This window comes from Oncorhynchus nerka, linkage group LG27 (assembly GCF_034236695.1).
Source record: "Oncorhynchus nerka isolate Pitt River linkage group LG27, Oner_Uvic_2.0, whole genome shotgun sequence".
Classification (NCBI taxonomy): domain Eukaryota; kingdom Metazoa; phylum Chordata; class Actinopteri; order Salmoniformes; family Salmonidae; genus Oncorhynchus; species Oncorhynchus nerka.
The window spans coordinates 33,581,995-33,601,372 of NC_088422.1; the positions used below are offsets into that span (position 1 = coordinate 33,581,995).

The window sequence follows — 19,378 nt, forward strand, 5'->3', positions numbered from 1 at the left end:
CCCCTGAGGGCCCCCTGTTTTGAGGGTCAGCGTGGGGAAGGTATTGTTGCCTACATTCACCACCTGAGTCTTGACCCTTCAAGATGTCCAGGATCTAGTAGCAGAGGAAGGGGTTCAGTCCCAGGGTCCTTAGCTTGGAGGGGACTATGGTGTTGAACGCTGAGCTGTAGTTATTTCCCCTCTTGTCCAGGTGGGAGAGGGCAGTGTGATGTGCAATAGAGCGTCTGCTAAATGACTTAAATGTAAATGTAAATTACGTCATCTGTTGGGGAAGTATGCAAATTTGAGTGGGTCTGGGATGATGGTGTTGATGTGTGTCATGACCAACCTTTCAAAGCGCTTCATTATTACAGATGTGAGTGCTACAGGGCGATAGGTATTTAGGCAGGTTATCTTGGAGCTTTTGGGGAAAGAGACGATGGTAGTCAGCTTGAAAAATGTTGGCATTACAGACTGGGACAAGGAGAGATTGAAAATATCTGCTTTGAGAACGTGCCCGGTAGCCTTGTGATTGTTAACCTGTTTAAATGTTTTGCTCACATCGGCAATGGAGAGAGAGATCAGTCATCTGGAAAAGCAGGGGCTTTCATGCAAGACAGTTATATTCCTTGATGAGAGCATAGAAGGCATTTAGCTCGTTTGGGAGTTCTGTGTCACTGGGCAGCTCATGGCTGGGTTTCCCTTTTGTAATTCATTATTGTCTTCAAGCTCTACCACATATGACCAGTGTATTGGCCAGTGTAATAGGATTTTACCTTCCTCCTATGTTGTCCTAATGCATGTTGGATGTTTCGTCTGCGGTTATAGCAGGATTTCTTGTATGCGTCCATGTCCGTGTCCCGTTCATTGTAAACAGTAGCCTTTAGCCCAGCACGCATATGTTGCCTGTAATCCATGGTTTTTGGTTGGGATGCCTTCTTCTAGTCACTGTGGGGATGACATAGTCTATGCACTTATTGACGAAGCCTGTGACTTGTATTAAACTCCTCAATGTTATCGGATGAATCCCGGAACACACATCCCAGTCTGTACTAGCAAAACAGTAGCCTCGCATCTGCTTCGTCCGGACACTTCTGTATTGAGCGCATCGCTGGTACTTCCTGTTTGAGCTTTTGTTTGTAAACGGGAAGCAGGAGAATGGAGTCATGGTCAGATTTGCCAAAGGGAGGATGAGGGAGGGCGTTTCTGTGGATAGAATAAAAGTGGTCTAGAGGTTAGTGGCGCAGGAGACGTGTTGGTACAAGTGCGGTAGGACGGTTTTAAATCTTCACGCATTAATGTCTCAACCCACCAGAAATGCTGCCTCTGGGTGAGCGGTTTTTTGTTTGTTTATGGCCCCATATAGTTTGAGTGCCAGAGTGGTGTTGGCCTGTGGAGGAATGTAGACAGCCATGATAATTACAGTTTAGAACTCTGTTTGTAGACAAAAAGATCTGCAGCTTACCATAAGGTATTCTACATCGGGTGAGCAAGAGCTTGAGATTTTCTTCACATTCGAAACAGCAAACCAGTTGTTATTTATGAAAAAAACACACTGCCTCCTTTCAATTTCCCCGAAGCCGCCGTCCTATCCTGCCACTGCATGGATAATCCACTGAGTACTACGTGCATTGCATCATCATCCAGCCATGTTTCAGTAAGACATATATAATATTGCAGCTTTTCAAGTCTCTGGACATTTGCTAATAGAACAGAGGGGAGCACCATTCGGTTTTCTCTTCACCTCATTTTCACTAGGACTCAACGTCATGTCCAGCGTTTACGTATGCCGTGTTTTGGTAGCCCATGGATCCAAGGAACAGGATCTGGTATGAACAGCTGAGTTGAAGTTGAAATCAAGGTTAGTAACTGTCGATCTGTTATCCAGAAGTGCTTGGTGGTCATACGTGATAATAGTATTGACATTCTGTACAAAAAAAGTAAAGATAAACCAGGTAAAAGTCACTATATAGCTAAATTGGGTTGGAACTCATAAGATGTCGCCTGTCTCCGTCGGCGCCATCTTTCATCTCTGGGACCATGGAAAGTTCAATTTAGGGTTGGGCAGTATCATATCGTCATAGCGTCCTTCTCTCATCCCGGGATTTACGGTATTACCAGGTTAGTACACAAACTCAAAGCACATTAGACATCTATTACCAGAATGCTAACAAAATTAGCACTAGTAATAGTGAATTTCCATGAAAGCTGCTAGCTAAATATGCTAACAAACTCAAAAGAAAATGTATTAATTGCAAAGACAGTCAATCCAGCTCATAAAGTTATACATGCATACACTACATGACCAAAAATATGTGGACAACCTGCTCGTCGAACATCTCATTCCAAAATCATGGGCATTAGTTGTGAGATAAACATTAGTGTATAAAAAACATATAGCCTAAGGCTGCTCTGTTTCTTGAACAGGCTGCACACACTTCATCAGTCTCTCATTCACAATTTGACAAGCACTTAATAATATTATCACCCATGAGACTATTCTCAATTTAATCAGGTCATTACATATACAGTGCATTCAGAAAGTATTCAGATACCCTACCCTTTTTCCACATTTTGTTACCTTATTGCCTTATTCTGAAATATACTAAATACCTTTTGTTTCCTCATCAGTCTACACACAGTACCCCAAATTGAAAACAGGTTTTTAGAAATGTTAGCAAATGTATTATACAATTTTTAAAAATACATTTTTTTTTACATAAGTATTCAGACCCTTTGCTATGAGTTTCAATATTGTGCTCCGGTGCATCCTGTTTCCATTGATCATCCTTGATCAAGGTCCACAAGAACACAATCATTCTTAAATGGAAGAAGTTTGGAACCACCAAGACTCTCCCTACAGCTGGCCGCCAGGCCTAACTGAGCAATCGGGGGAGAAGGGCCTTGGTCAGGGAGGTGACCAAGAACCCATTGGTCACTCTGACAGAGCTCTAGAGTTCCTCTGTGCAGATGGGAGAACCTTCCAGAAGTACAACCATCTCTGCAGCACTCTACCAATCAGGTCTTTATGGTAGAGTGGCCAGAGAGAAGCCACTCTTCAGTAAAAGGCCCATGACAGCCCTCTTGGAGTTTGGTCTGATGAAAGATCGAACTATTTGGCCTGGATGCCAAGCATCACGTCAGAAGGAAAACTGGCACCATCCCTACAGTGAAGAATGGTGGTGGCAGAATCATGCTGTGGGGATGTTTTTCATCGGCAGGGACTGGGAGACGCGTCAAGATCATGGGAAAGATGAACGGAGCAAAGTACGGAGATCCTTGATGAAAACCTGCTCCAGAGCGCTCAGGACCTCAGACTGGGGCGAAGGTTCACCTTCCAACAGGACAACGACCCTAAGCACACAGCCAAGACAACGCAGGAGGGGCTTTGGGACAAGTCTCTGAATATCCTTGAGTGGCCCAGCCAGAGCCCAGACTTGAACCCAATCGAACATCTCTGGAGAGACCTGAAAATAGCTGTGCAGCGGTGTTCCCCTTCCAACCTGACAGAGCTTGAGAGGATCTGCAGAGAAGAATGGGAGAAACTCACCAAATACAGGAGAGTGAATCTTGTAGCGTCATACCCAAGAAGACTGGAGGCTGTAGTCACTGCTAAAGGTGCTTCAACAAAGTACTGAGTAAAGGGTCTGAATACTTATGTAAATGTGATATTTAATACATTAGCAAAAATGTCTAAACTTGTTTTTGCTTTGTCATTATGGGGTATTGTGTGTGTATATTGAGGAAAACAAGCAATTTAATTAATTTTAGATTAAGGCTGTAACGTAACAAAATGTGGAAAAAGTCAAGGGGTGTGAATACTGTAATGAAACAGGCAGGGAGCAGGTCTCGAACCCTCAACCTTCTAGCCCGAAGTCGACGGCCCCAAATGCATGCTCAAGCGGCAGAGTCGATATCCGCGCTTATAAACCCAGGGCCGTTATATTAGTAGCCTACAGTGCATTCAGTATTGTATGTGTGGAATAATTTTTGATTTTAGAATGGCCCACAAAAATGGACATTTGGACTCTCACACTTTAGCTCAGAGTAGTTATTGTCTTCAGCCAATGAGGACAGAAGTTTGGCTGGGGACCAAGTTTTCAGTGTGTTTTCTAGAAAAATGTGTGCATGCATTCGCAATAACCACAAGATCACTTCTGATGAAAATGTGTGTGTGTGTGACTGTGTGGTGGTGACTAACAGAATAAAAGTCTGGATGTGGACACATCTGCCTGGTTATTACCGGACCCCCTCTAGTGGGGTCAGGCCAATGTAGAGTCCGCTTAAGTAACTAGCGGGTAAGGGCTCAGAAGCCAACTGCTCAGACTGCTCCAGCTAACCCTTCTGACCTGCTATAGTTGAGGTGCTCCGAAGAAGAGTCTGTGCGTCATGCCAAGAGACTACTGTCACCACCCACCTCAGCCTACACTGCCACACAAAGCCGTCATGCACTTGAGGAAGATGGCGCTGCGAGGCGCTACACACCTCTCTCATCTAAGAGACTACCAGCCCTGCTCCAGGCTGTGTCTGTGGTCATGGAGTGACCACACCCTCTCCAGTTGGAAGCTGCAGAGGGAATACGAGGACCTGCGTCATGAGCAGGAAGAGCTCAGGAGGGCGTACTCTAGGCCCTCCCGGCCTGAGTCAGTTTGTTTCCTGCCTACCTGGTAGATGTGAAGTGTCAAGGTTTTGAGTTTCCTTCCCCTTAAGTAGGTTTAGCCTATCCTGCCCCCTTGGTAGTTCTAGAGTTCCCTGCCTTCCTGGACGGTTCAGTCTGTCTTGCACGAGCCTGCTTCCCCTGCTTCCCCAGCTCTCGGTTTCTGGCCTTACCCGACCCTCAGTCTCTGGCCCTAGTTGCAGGCTCACACTGTTCTGGCTGACATCCCTGGCCTGCTGCATTAGTACTAAGGCCCCAGTCCTCTACCATTCTGTCCACAGTCCCTTGCAGTAGTAACATATAAGTTTGCTGCTCTGTCAGTCTCTAGGTATCCTACCAAGCTAGGCCCTGCGTTTGCTTTGCTTGCTCGGTTCGCGGCCCCCTGGCTTATCGGGTACGCAGCTCCCTATCCCACCAGGATTAGAGCCCTCTGCCATACTATACCTTAAGTTAGCTGCCTCTTTTGCAGGTCTGCAGTCTCCTGCCCTGCTTGGATATGGTCACATCTGTCTGGTTCTTACCAGACCGTTTCTAGTGGGGTCAGACCGCTTAAGTCACTAGCAGATGAGAGCTCAGAAGTCAGACGGCTCCAGCTAGCCGTTTTTACACAAACCTTACCTTGGTTAGGCTACATGATGCAAGCATCTGTGATTTTTAAAAAATGCATGCACTGTTTCTTCCCCATGCTGGGCATCATTCACAAGTGATAATATTCTCACCCATTAGACTGTTCTCAATTTAATCTTGTCTTTACATATACTAAATAATATGTGTCAAATTAGTTTGGATTTATAATGGGCAGTTATCATGCACCTGTCGGAACAGGGGCAGGGTAAAAACATTACGTCATCCGTATGCACTTGAATAGCGAATGAAGGGCGCTTTTCCAACGGTTTATTTTCATTCCAGCTGGGTAGGCTACTCCGGTTATAGAGCGAAGCGATATGCTTCATATTCGGAAAGTTGAGTTCAACCTAGCCTATAGAAATCTGATGGGATCCGCCTCTTTTTAATAGAGGCCATCAAAACTCTTGTTTTCTCACGCAATTGCATAGCCTATAAAAATACTGTGCAACATGGGCTTATAGGAACACTTGTTTCATTCCATGCATCATCCAGCTATGAGCAACAGGTGATCCTATTCTGCTCAAACTCTGAATGCCAGGGCTGTCATGAAGTGTTTTGATTTGATTTTCCATTGCATTTGCATTGATGTCAAAGTGATTAGAGGGACAATATAGCGCTGAGTACCTATCAAGTGGTATTTGACTGTGGTTATAACTCCTGTGTGGTGGTAATAAGGTCACCGTAACAGCCCTAGTTTTGAATGACCTCCCTAGGTACCTGGTTCCTCAGGCTAGTAGCGGATATTGAGGAATCGGTCTCATTGCAAACGCAGCTTGTGCTCTTCCATGTCTAAAATTATGAAAGGTGTGTTCACAGTCAGCAGTATCGTCCACGATTTTCACAGTCATGTCAGGGGAAAAGAGATGCTGTGTCAGTAGAGTGTCAGGAGTTTTGAGGAGGGTTGTTTGATGTCCTGCTCATACTCTGTCTTGGTTAGCAAGACTTACAGCAACACCATCCACAAGGCAGAGGTCCGTGTGCCACCTGAGAGGGGAGCAAGTGAGGGCACAAACTTGTGCTCAAGCAATCATATGGAGGATTTTCAGGTTAGCAGTACAGAGAGGTTAGCAGGGAGAGATCTGGGTGCAGCACACATCAATATGTTACACCAGATCTTACTCCCTTGCTGCTGGCCACCGCTATTCAATTCAATAGAATTCAAATAACTGTATTTATAAACCCCTGAGAAACCCTTCAGATAACACCCATCCACATTTGTTCAGTAGACTAGTTTTAGTAGAGAATCCTCAGCCCACCAGATAAGTGCTGTGGGGTCGCTGTGTGCTGCTATTGCGTCACTACCAAGGGGGTAGAATTTTTTTGCCAGTCCTGTCTGGTCCAGCGACAGTAGGTTTGTGCCCATAGGCGACGTTGTTGCCGGTGATGTCTGGTGAGGACCTGCCTTACAACAGGCCTAAAAGCCCTCAGTCCAGCCTCTCTCAGCCTATTGCAGACAGTCTGAAAACTGATGGAGGGATTGTGCGTTCCTGGTGTAACTTCGGCAGTTGATGTTGCCTGTGCAGATGTTGTTACACGTGGTCTGCCACTGCGAGGACAATCAGCTGTCCATCCTGTCTCCCTGTAGCGCCGTCTTAGGCGTCTCACAGTACAGACATTGCAATTTATTGCCCTGGCCACATCTGCAGTCCTCATGCCTCCTTTGCAACATGCCTAAGGCACGTTCACGCAGATGAGCAGTGACCCTGGGCATCTTTCTTTTGGTGTTTTTCAGAGTCTGTAGAAAGGCCTCTTTAGTGTCCTATCTATTCATAACTGTGACTTTAATTGCCTGTCATCTGTAAGCTGTTAGTGTCTTAATGACTGTTCCACAGGTGCATGTTCATTACTTGTTTATGGTTCATTGAACAAGCAGGGAAACAGTGTTTAAACCCTTTACAGTAAAGATCTGTGAAGTTATTTGGATTTTTACAAATTATCTTTGAAAGACAGAGTCCTGAAAAAGCGCTGTTGAATTTTTTTTTTTTATGAATGTACAGCGTCAAGCACTCTGCTCGCTTGCATATGCTTGGATTATTGTGTCCATTCTATTTTTAGACTTAGTGTGCATGTATGAGAGGGGGCTGTCTTTTTTCTATGCAAAGCGTGGTGCAAGCGGTCTATGTGAAGGTTGCTGGTGGTACATGAGTGACCGGCATCTGTATAATTGTCAATTGATTCTAGTTGTTAAAAGATTACCGGTTGTTTTCTGTTATGGCATTTTCTGTGTAGCATCTTGCAGGAAACTTGCTTCACTCAATCTGGGAAAACTGCTAAGCCATTATTAGAAAGAGTATGGTGTTCGGTTGAGGAACAGTGCTGATTTACACTGTTCAGTAGAAAAGATGGAGGAAAAAAGACTGAAGAGTAATTGAAGTAATTACCTGTTTGATGGGGAGGTTTGCTAGGATGCTGCTCTCCGTTTCCCTAAGCACCTGTGTCAACCATCAGTGCACCAGACTAGAGCTGTGGCGGTCACGAAATCTTGTCACGGTATTTGACCTTTAATTAACAAACACATTTAGCATCTCCTGGCTTCCACACAGTCTACAAGCCACTGATGCCGACCTTTTGGAACATCTACATTTTAAAAAGTATTAAACCATGTAACATAGCCTAAACCTTCAATAAATCCATTATTTATTTTAGACAGGTCTAAAGAAACGTGATATTAAGAAAATGTAGTCTATTTCATAACAGAATAGCATACCATGAGTTGTCCTTCTGTTAGGTCCTGATCTGGCTATACCATATGGCTGTGGGCTACACTAGTTAATTGAACAAAGCTGAATAAAATAGAAAGGATATTTTCTCCAAACAATTTGAGGGAGTGAGCACATGCGGCTATCCTGTGTTAAGCGGTTAACAAAGAAATAGGTACTCCTATATGCTTAATTTAGAGTTATAAATGTAATTTAGTTGTTCTACAAACGTTTGGCTATATGTTTAGATTTTTAATACATTGTAAGGCTGCGCGATGCAACTCTGATGATTTGAAAAAAGTCGCTTGAAAGGCATGAGCTCTGCTTTGGTTTTGTTGTGCCGGCTGTACACACTTCATCAGTCTGTCATTCACATTTTGAGAAGCACTTGATAATGCCTCAGATTTCCCGGCGGCACCTCTCATCTCACTCACACAGCTCTCCATCAAGTGATTGGGTCTTTCTCACAGGCTTCAAGTGCATATTGAAGATATTGGAACAACTGTCCACATTTACTTTTCATCAGCCAAATAGATGAGTAGGCCTAACGAACAGCAAAAGCACTAACCTATGCCAATCTACTATCCCCCATAGTACAAAAGTTGACCTATTCTGTGCAAGAAATAAATATTCCAAACATAGTCTGAGACAGTTGTGGAATGCGATAGATCCTAAATTAGTACAACCACTAGCATAAAAAAAGTTGAAAAGCAACGAGGCTGATGCAACAGCTCCAAATGTTTAGCTTTTAAATGTTGGGAAACTATGCTATTTCTTCACATAATAAGCGTAGCAATGCTCCCATGGCAGTAGGCTTTAAGCGCGAATGTTCCATTAGTGGGAAAACAGCATTATCAAAAGTGACCACAAATTCTTGATTTAATCTAGTCTTTACATATACTAAATAATATATGTATGACATTTGTATTTATTTAGGATGGACCATTATCATGCACCTGTCTCGAAATAAGGGCAGGGGAAAAAATACATTGCATCTCTGCACCTAAATAGCGAATGGAGGATGCTTTTCCTGTGGTTCATTTTCATGCCATCCAGGTAGACTATACTCTTGTTAAGATGAGCAATGTGCTTAATATTAGGAAAGTTGAGAAATAAATATAGTAGGCCTAACTTATAGAAAGCTGATGGATCCTCCTCTTTTTAATAGAGGACATCACTCTGTTTTCTCACACAATTGCATAGCCTATAGAAATGTTGCACAACATGAGCTCATGGGCTCTCAGGAAGTGTTTCGTTAGATTTTCGAATTACATTTGCTTTGATGTCAGAGTGATTAGAGGGACAATAGAGTGCTGAGTACCAGGCAGTTAGCAAGTTTGGTAGGCTACTAATGACCATCAGCAGCATCAGAGCATGGAGAAGCCTAATTACCGTGACTAAAAAGTAACGTGGAATTTGACTGTCTTCATGACCGCTGGTGTGGCGGTAATACGGTCACCGCAACAGTCCTACTCCAGTCTCTCTCTCTCTGGCCTGTCTGTTTAATGCACAGAAAGGTTTTAGAGGAGCTTGACCTTACTGGTGTGTTAGTTTGTGAGTGTGTCGTTTGCAGGAGGCTCTGAAAGTTGGGTAGAGACAGAGAGCGCATTAACTAGATTATTGAAAGAGACATTGACAGAGGGAGGAGATGGGAAGGGAGCAGAAGAGTAACTATGATAGAGAAGGAGAGGCTTCCCTCTCCATCTCTGAGTGGTGAAGCGAGAGGCTCATGAGTCTTGTATGTTGATGGCTGTGTGGCAGACAGTGAGGCGGGAAGGCTATATTTGCATGCGTCAGCACAATCCCATTCTGCAGCATCATCATTGCTGCCCACGGGCTCCCATCAGGTCCCCCTGGACAGAGCCACGCTGTGACAGTGCACCGGCGTGTTGGAATCTCTATCCATCTCTCTTTCTCTCATACCTTATCACTCACTCACTCACTTTTTCTGACTGCAGAAGCCTGTAGGGACAAGGACACAGGGGCCTTCCTCTCCTCTGTTTTGACTGCTGAACAGTCAGCAGTGTGTTTTTGAGCATGGCAGAATACTGTATGTTTCTGTCAGTGTGCGTGTTACAGTATTCAAGACTGCATTAGCATCTGTGGGTGTGAGAGGGTGTGTTTCATCAAATAGCACTAGAGAAGTAGGCCTAAATTTGTCCATGGGTGGTGACTCAAATACTTAGGCTGCAGCCCAAACACGTTATTTTTACCCCCTCAGCTCTTGCCCATCCACTTTCCCTTAGGTGAATCCCAATCGAAACCGGATGCAGTTTGATTGCCATCTTAAGTGGAGGTCCAATTTACTAACTTTGCCCCCTCAGCCCTGGATTTAGCTGGAGCGAGTGAACAACTTTGGTCACTTGCGGGGTTAATATGACCCACAATTCAATGCAAACTGTAGTCTCATGTCGAACTCTGGTGGCCGCGAAGTGTCACATTTTATTTAAAAAAGGCTGCATTTTCGGCATGTCAGAAAAAGTATGAAGCTAGCGTGCTAAAAACAATATATTTATATATATATATTGATTTTAGTGTTTGAAAATTGGCATGAGTGCTAGCTAGAAATGTTAGCTTACTAGGTAACATTACATTAATAGCTTTAGGTTGGTTGTTTTTAAGGTCACCTTCAAGGACAGCGATCATCACTCTCCCTAGCTTGGGCAAGGGACATTTAACGTACACTCTGATGTAAAACGTTATTCAAGGGCTGAGGGTTTAGAGCCGAGGGCTGTCTACTTTGAGTTTAAAACGCACCCTAATCTTTCACACACTCCTCTGTGTAGATTTCCCCCTGTTCCACTTCCCCTAGATAACATCTAAACAGTGTCTGCCTTATTCTGCCTCTAAACAGCAGGAAGCAGATTGTACAGTCAACCATCCTGCCAGTTCTTGACTATGGTGACATCATTTACCAGAATACAGCAGCCACGACTCTGAAACCTTTGGATGCCGTCTACCGTAGTGCCCTTTGCTTTATCACAGGGGACAGTTTTAATAAGCATCACTGCATCCTGTATCAAAAGGTTGGTTGGTCCTCATTAAAGTCCCATAGATCCCTAAATTATTCCATTTTTGTTTACAAAGTTCTACTACACAAGCTTCTGACTTACCTAACTTTGTTGTTGAAGTATGAAAACATGAGTTACCAAACCTGTTCAACTCTTGAGGTTCCTTGGGTCTGGACTGCAAGTCCGCCTTCAATTTTAATGACCCCAATTTGTGGAATAACCTGCAGAACTCCCTGAGTCTTGATTCCCTGGTGCCACTAGGGCAATTTAGAGTCTAATTTTGAATTTGTTAAATGAGAATACATTTGTTTTGATTAAATATCAAAATGTATTGTTTTGAGAAATTGTAACCTGTAGATTTTTTTATTATTGGAATGTTTGTGTTGAATTTGCCCCATTTGAAAATTAGACCTGGTCTCAATGAGCTACCCTGATTTTAAAATAATCCAAAAATATATACAATATATTTTTTACCTCCCTTGCTCTATAGGCTATTCATTTAAATCTCTTAAACAATGGCTCTCACAACCCCAATCATTATCCCGGCTTGTGCCTGAATTGAATCAGTCCTGCTGCTGCTGTGTTAACCGACATTGGTCGCAATGGACCGTTTCATCATTATGAGTTTGACTATAAGAGCACTAGAGCATGGAGTTGTGAAAATCGATTTCACCATTTTTGTTTCCTCATCAATGCTCAATATTACAAAGCTGAGGGATTAGATCATGTGTTTTGGCACAGTGGAACCAGGCTAAAGGGTGATTGGAAGGTAGTGTTGGGCAATTCCACAGTAACAGAATTGCGCTGAGACTTTTTGTTTTTATGAGCGCTGAGATTTTTCACTTTAAAACTTAGTGCCCAACAAATAACATTTATTTTAAAGTTTTGGAAGAAGAACTGTGCAGATGCAAAGTTTGTTAACAGAATTTAGGTAAAATCCCCCTCAGTTTGTGACCACATTTTCCAAATAACTGTTAAATATCTGCTCTGAATTAAGATTAAAAGATGTCTGCAGAAAGAATAGGGTTTCGGCTATGACATGTCACCTTGATTTAGAGAAAATATATTTTGGTTATTGAAGTGGATTGACACCCAGAATTGTGGTAACAGAATTTCATCATAGGTTCCTGATCTGTACTACACAAAAATGTATAATTATGTATATGAATGTCATTCTCTTCATGGTGATGTATCCTATATAGGTGCACAAAGGTATACAGTGCCTTCGGGAAGTATTCTGACCCGTTGAACATATTTTGTTATGTTACAGCCTTATTCTAAAATGGATTAAATAAAACAATTTCCTCAGCAATCAAATGTATTTATATAGCCCTTCTTACATCAGCTGATATCTCAAAGTGCTGTACAGAAACCCAGCCTAAAACCCCAAACAGCAAGCAATGCAGGTGTAGAAGCATGGTGGCTAGGGAAAAACTCCCTAGGAAGAAACCTAGAGAGGATCCAGGCAATCTACACACAATACCCCATAAGGGCAAGGCAAAAACAGGTTTTTAGCTATTTTATAGACCTGAAAATAGCTGTGCAGCAACACAGCATTCAACCTGACAGAGCTTTAGAGGAACTGCAGAGAAGAATGGGATAAACTCCCCAAATAAAGCTGTGCAGAGGCCTCCCAAGTGGCGCAGTGGTCTAGGGCACTGCATCGCAGCGCTAGCTGTGCCACCAGAGACTCTGGGTTCGCGCCCAGGCTCTGCCGCAGCCGGCCACGACTGGGAGGTCCGTGGGGCGACGCACAATTGGCCTAGCGTCGTCCGGGTTAGGGAGGGTTTGGCCGGTAGGGATATCCTTGTCTCATCGCGCACCAGCTAACTAAGGTCGCCAGGTGCACGGTGTTTCCTCCGACACATTGGTGCGGCTGGCTTCCGGGTTGGATGCGCGCTGTGTTAAGAAGCAGTGAGGCTTGGTTGGGTTGTTTCGGAGGATGGCTTTCGACCTTCGTCTCTCCCGAGCCAGTACGGGAGTTGCAGGGATGAGACAAGATAGTAATTACGAACAACAATTGGATACCACTAAATTGGGGAGAAAAGGGGGTAAAACTTTAAATAAATAAATAAAGCTGTATAACGCTTGTAGTGTCATGCCTAAAGTACTGAGTATGAATACTTATGTATTTTTCAGTTTTTTTATTTGATAAATTAGCACACAAAAAAGTAAAAAATGTTTTTGTTTGGTAGATTGATTAGGTAGCCTAGTGGTTAGAGCATTGAGTCAGTAACCGAAAGGTTGCTAGATTGAATCCCCGAGCTGACAAGGTAAGAATCTGTCGTTCTGCCCCTGAACAAGGCAGCTAACCCACTGTTCCTAGGCCGTCATTGTAAATAATAATTTGTTTTTAACTGGCTTGCCTTACAATAAGGCTATAACCTAACAAAATGTGGAAAAAGTCAAGGGGTCTGAATACTCCTCCTTTTGCATGTTTTGGTATTCTACACACGGGTTATTATTTTAATGAGCTCCACCCCCAAACAAGAACATATTTGGGTAGTCAGAACATCAAAGTACAGCATTTTTTTTTTTTTTTTTTCACCTTTATTTAACCAGGTAGGCTAGTTGAGAACAAGTTCTCATTTGCAACTGCGACCTGGCCAAGATAAAGCATAGCAGTGTGAACAGACAACACAGAGTTACACATGGAGTAAACAATTAACAAGTCAATAACACAGTAGAAAAAAAAAATGGGCAGTCTATATACAATGTGTGCAAAAGGCATGAGGAGGTAGGCGAATAATACAATTTTGCAGATTAACACTGGGGTGATAATGGTAGAACTCCGAGTACAGTATAATACAACACAGCAGTAGAGTTCAGTCTAGTACAGTAGAGTATGGTTCAGTACAATACAGTACATTATAGTGTATGCAACTAGTGTGCTCTACTGTGTACTCTTCTACTGTACAGGACTATGTTATTTTTTTACTCTACTGTGCTCTACTTTAGTGTACTATACTGAACTATAATCTGCTCATTTTTCTTTTACTGTACTGTGCTCTACTCTACTGATGTACTGTACTCTACTTGTGAAACAGACATCTATGATTGGTTCAGATTAGGTCCGGTTCAGACCAGGACAAATCTGAACCAATCATGGACGTCTATGTGTGGGTCAAATCAAGGCCAGTCCGGACCAGGGTTTGGTTCAATTTTGGAATTGACTCCCATTCAATTTATGAGTTTGAATTAAATTGGCCACACCCCACAGGATGTAGAATTTGAGTGACAGGAATTAGAATTGAATTCCGTGTAATTCAAAGTAAATTCCATTCAGTCATAGAACATGAGAGTTTCATTGAATCTGACAGGTCACACTTCCAGTTACCAAAAAATATATAGCTTTTCTCTGGACACAATGTCCTTTTATACCTTAATAGCCAATTATATTTCCACCAACCCTTTTCTTTGTTTGACTTCTTTTTGAAGGCCACAGGGTCAATTTGAGGGTTAAACAAATGCATTCTGGGAAATGTAGTATCCCTCCCATATTGAACAAAATGTAACTGATTCATGAAATATAATAACTTAAAATATTTGCTTACAGTTCTGTTTTCTTTGATCATTCAGTTTAAGTTGATTGTTTCAACAATATTTTATATGCAATTATTTAACAACATTTATGTTTTATGTGTATATTTGTATAGACTACTCGTAATATAAAATAGAAGAGGCATTTTAATTCAATTTCACTGAATTAAATTATATTTAATTTAAATTGCAATTCTGTGTCCTCTTTACTATTTCAATTCAATTTCAAGAATTTAAATGGAATTTGAGGTATTCTCAATTCATTTCTGAATTGAGCCAAACTCTGGTCCAGGCTGGACCAAAACTCTACATCCGTGGACCTTGAAATTAAAGCCGGGGTGGAACGTGCCGAAAAATGACTTTGGTGGATGTTGAAATCAAGGCTAGATGTTTTCTAAGATTCCTTTTTGATCCATTTGACCAGAAATCAAAGCCTTTGCTTATTCCTTGACATTAAGGATAGAAAATGGTGAAAAATGTATATATGCCTTATCATAAAAAATATAGATACTCTTAGCTTTTATTTGACACCAGATATGACATGCTCCTGTGGACTTCACATGTTGGTGTTCATGGGTCCTTTTACATTGAAATGACCTGTTCAGCTTCAGACGTGTCAGCATGATGAGTGGTGGTCTGTATTCCATTCTCTATCTACAGTAACGTTATCTCTTCCCCAAACAACGTGGGCATGTCCTTCTGCACCCTCCTGTGCCCCTGCCTCCGATGTAGCCCTCTCTAGCCTACTTTTATCTCCAGTGTTTCCCAGGAGAGTGGTTATTTTAAGCGGAGCACGATGTTCCGCTCTGCTTTTGTGGATGTGTTGTCCCATCTAGAGCAGGCCGCTGTGTGGAGAATAGAAAGAAATAGCGGAGGAGGAAGAGATTTAAAACTGCACAGCCCTCCCACACTGTTAGCCAGTGTTTCCTGCCTCTCAATCACTGTTAAGTGTTGATGTAGAAGTGTTTATGTCGACCTGGATGGGTCCCCTCCGTGTCCTCTGTATTCTAGTGGTGCGTCACTCACCTTTAACGGGTTAAGGGGGGGGGAGCTCAGCTCAGCTCTCGACAGGTCGAGGACCTGAGCGTGGCAGGCGGCGTCACTAGGAGCCTTTCTCAAAGCCAGCCTTTGTTCAGTGGACGAGTGACGCAGTGGGAATATTAGCATGATTAGATGGAATGGCTGAGAGCCAGAGAGGACCACAGTTGCTGCTATTGGGGGGTTTGCTATGGTTATGCAATGCTGGGGTAATCACTCGTGGATGACCATGGGCTGCCAGCATCAGGCCTGCACTCTGCTCTGTGCTCTGCTCTCCCAAGGTTAGGCTTCAGGAGAATAGGGAAAAGGGATTGGATCAGTGGAAACAATCTAAGGCAGTGAATACAGATCCTGGAGACTAACTGGAGGGTATGATAATACATGATAATGGTATGATAATACAGATCCTGGAGACTAACTGGAGGGTATGATAATACATGATAATGGTATGATAATACAGATCCTGGAGACTAACTGGAGGGTATGATAATACACGATAATGGTATGATAATACAGATCCTGGAGACTAACTGGAGGGTATGATAATACATGATAATGGTATGATAATACAGATCGGTGATTGCATTATATAGACAATTTAGTTACAATTCAGTTGGATTATTGACACATGGTTGCCAGTGAGGACCTAGAATGAGGAGCTGTGTTTTGACCAGAGCTCAGTGTTGTGTTTCTGTGTAGTCATCAGGTGTTGTTCTGCCCTAAGGGTTCAGCTAGATACAGTACACTCTGTCTCAGTCTCTGGCCACATTGTTAAAAAATAACATTATGATATGCATAATTCCACATAGTAATGACTGTTAAGCAGCATACATGCATAAGGGGCTCTGAGGAAATGATGCAATGCCCCCCACTTCCAGCGGGTGTAATCCCTCTTATGCTGAATGAGCCCCCAACGTGATCGAGCAACAGGTCTGGGAGAGAGGCTGGCTCTTGGCATGTGGTGCTGAGGTGACTGTTGCTGAGGTGTTTAGAGGCTTGGCTGTTCTCCAAACTCTGGTCCTGTGTGGCGGTCAGGTGCGTGCCCCCGCCCGCTGGCTCTGGACTGGGGTATATAAGAACTGAGCCCAGGGTTGGGGGGGCCTTCCTGGGATCTGAGACGTGCAGAAAGACCACTGTTGGATGGAGTGGAGTTTCTAATCTCCCTCAGAAAGGAGCTGTGGATCTGAGCGAAGGACACCGCTCCATACTGAGCGAAATACCCCTGGAGGTTCCATCTTTCCTTTCATACATTTCTGTCTATCTGGGTGTGAGCCAGTTGAGAATGACATTTTATGTCCTTAGTTGTGAAAATAGAGGGATTTCACTGCCTAAGGCGAAGGACTGTTTTTGAATACAGGTATTTTTGGTTAGGATTTTGAACTTTTGTTCTTTGCAGCCGCACTGTTGTAGCCTTGAGGCTTGCGGAATGGTTTTGTTATTTGTGGATTCATTCTGTGGAATCTGCTTTAAGAAAGTTCCTAGGTCATGGATTTTCTTTTCTTTGTGTGTTTTAAGAGGTCTGTTTTTCAAGACCCACTGCTGGCTAACTTTACCCACTCTATGACCAACTACCACCTAGAATCTGTTGACTTTACATTTGAGTAATGTAGCAGACACTGTTATAGTGAGTGCATACGTTTTCATACTTTTCCGTACTAGTCTCACGTGGGAATTGAACCCACAACCCTGGTGTTGCAAGCGCCATGCTCTACCAACTGAGCCACACAGGACAAAATCATCAGTTGCTGTTAACTGTTCATCTATGTTACCATTATGTCTCTCCTTTCGTCCACAGGCACCACCAGCAGTGAATTGACGAGCCACACATAGAAGCCCCCCAGTCCCTCCCACCTCCAGCCCCCTCCCCTCCCCTCCTTTTGACCCCTCTCCCCCACCCCAGACTCACCATGCTGATCAAGGAGTATCGGATCCCAATGCCAATGAGCGTGGACGAGTACCGCATCGCCCAGCTCTACATGATCCAGGTGTGTGGACTTGTACTGGACATGTTTTAATTGGACTTTATCAGAGGAAGGGCTTTGACACTAGCAGGAAGTCAGGCTGATCAGTCATTTCTAACAAATGGGGTTGAGCTCCAGAGCCATTGATTCTGGGCCAGTGCCGTAAGCACATTGTAAACCTCAGCAAAGTGAACAGAGAGGTAAGCCACATGGATGGGTTGTTAACAATCTGAGGCAGGCAGGATGGAGGGATGGCGTTAAATTGTCTGGTTGGATCAGTGACCCATAGTTACGTGTCCCCCTGACCTCAGCCTTCTCTGTGCTGCCTCACTCTCTCGCTGGTGTGAAGTTTCCGTGACCATGGTAACCATGACATCAGCAGCGTGCCGGCAGTCAGGTTTTGTTCGAGAGAGAGTGCGGCGTGAGAGAGAAGAAACAGTGGGGAGAATGGGGGGAAAACAGGGGATGAGGGGGAGAGAAGAGAGAAGAAACAGTGGGGAGAATGGGGGAAAACAGGGGATGAGGGGGAGAGAAGAGAGAAGAAACAGTGGGGAGAATGGGGGGAAAACAGGGGATGGGGAGAGAAGAGAGAAGAAACAGTGGGGAGAATGGGGGAAAACAGGGGTGAAGGGGAGAGAAGAGAGAAGAAACAGTGGGGAGAATGGGGGGGGGATGAGGGGGAGAGTAGAGAGAAGAAACAGTGGGGAGAATGGGGATGAGGGGGAGAGAAGAGAGAAGAAACAGGGGAGAATGGGGGAAACAGGGATGAGGAGGAAAGAAGGGGAGAACAGTGGGGAGAATGGGGGAAAACAGGGGATGAGGGGGAGAGAAGAGAGAAGAAACAGTGGGGAGAATGGGGGATGAGGGGGAGAGAAGAGGGAAGAAACAGTGGGGAGAATGGGGGGAAAACAGGGGATGAGTAGGAGAGAGATACAGAGGGGGAGAGAAGAGGGAAGAAACGGCGAGTCAAATACTTTGGGGAGAGTGTGGATCCCCTGTCTTCATTAGTGTATGTTGCTAGGGCAACCCCAGGCAGCATGCTATTCCCTGACTCATCCCCAGTGTAAGCATATTGGCTCAAGCCTGCCTGGGCCTCTCAGTACAATTTAAACTCTTCTCTGTACTGTATGAGTATTGTCACTCCAGCCGGCCAGACTCCTCCTGACTCCATGTTCCACACTGTTGTCTCTCATTTATCTTCATACCTAATCACGGTGCCTCCTTAATTGATAGTTAATTGTGAATTCATTATCGCGGCTTAAATTGACAAAGATATCACAAATGCGGGGTGTAAGTGAAATGAAGTCGGCACTCTCTCTCGCTCTCACCCATTATATTGCTCTTTCAGAAAGTGAGAACCTTCTCAACAGGAAATATGTCTCCCTGATTTGATACCATATGGCATGTACCAGGATATAATGCTGTCCTCAAGTCAATACAGCCAGCCAGGTAGTTGTGAGGAAGCTGAACAGAAAGCAGAGCTGAGTGATTTTAACCAGCATTTCGGTTATTTTTCGTTTTTTAAACAACTAATTGACTGATGTCGGTTAAATATTTGAATTCCATTATTTATTTTTCTTCTGTGAGCTCAATGTGCACGCTGGGCTGCAGTTTCTGTAGAGTTAAATCCGATCATGCCCGAACTGTGCGATGTAGTAGGGAGCTGTAGTTTCCAACAGGCCAATGTTCTACATAGTTTAGCACAGAAAACGTGATCATTACCTACTCTTACCATAATCCATCATCCGCGGCTACATGTCCGGCCTATGTTTATTTTACGCCTGCTACATAAGAGGCAGAAGAATGCGCGATCAAGAGGGGATACGTAGAGAGCAGTTGCTTTGCAAGGTATTGGTATTCAGCAGT

The 19,378-nt window shown here is 43.7% G+C and overlaps 1 protein-coding gene and 1 non-coding gene across 9 annotated transcripts in view; one reads left to right on the plus strand and one right to left on the minus strand.

Moving 5' to 3' along the window:
- LOC115111203 (membrane-associated phosphatidylinositol transfer protein 2-like) overlaps positions 1-19,378 on the plus strand; it is an 82,198-nt gene that overhangs the window by 28,931 nt on the left and 33,889 nt on the right. For 6 of the 8 annotated variants that reach the window (XR_010461501.1, XM_065011576.1, XM_065011575.1 and 3 more), the window contains one exon: positions 17,347-17,536. Coding sequence is in view for 7 of the 8 variants with exons in the window: in XM_065011576.1 (XP_064867648.1) it covers positions 17,459-17,536 (78 nt within the window). In the remaining variant the exon portion in view is untranslated. Of the gene's footprint in view, positions 1-16,638; positions 16,909-17,346; positions 17,537-19,378 lie in introns of those variants that run through there. The other 2 variants (XM_065011577.1, XM_065011578.1) reach the window with 2 other exon arrangements.
- Positions 17,209-17,282, minus strand: trnaa-ugc (transfer RNA alanine (anticodon UGC)). The gene has a single exon. It is a non-coding gene; the product is annotated as a tRNA-Ala (tRNA).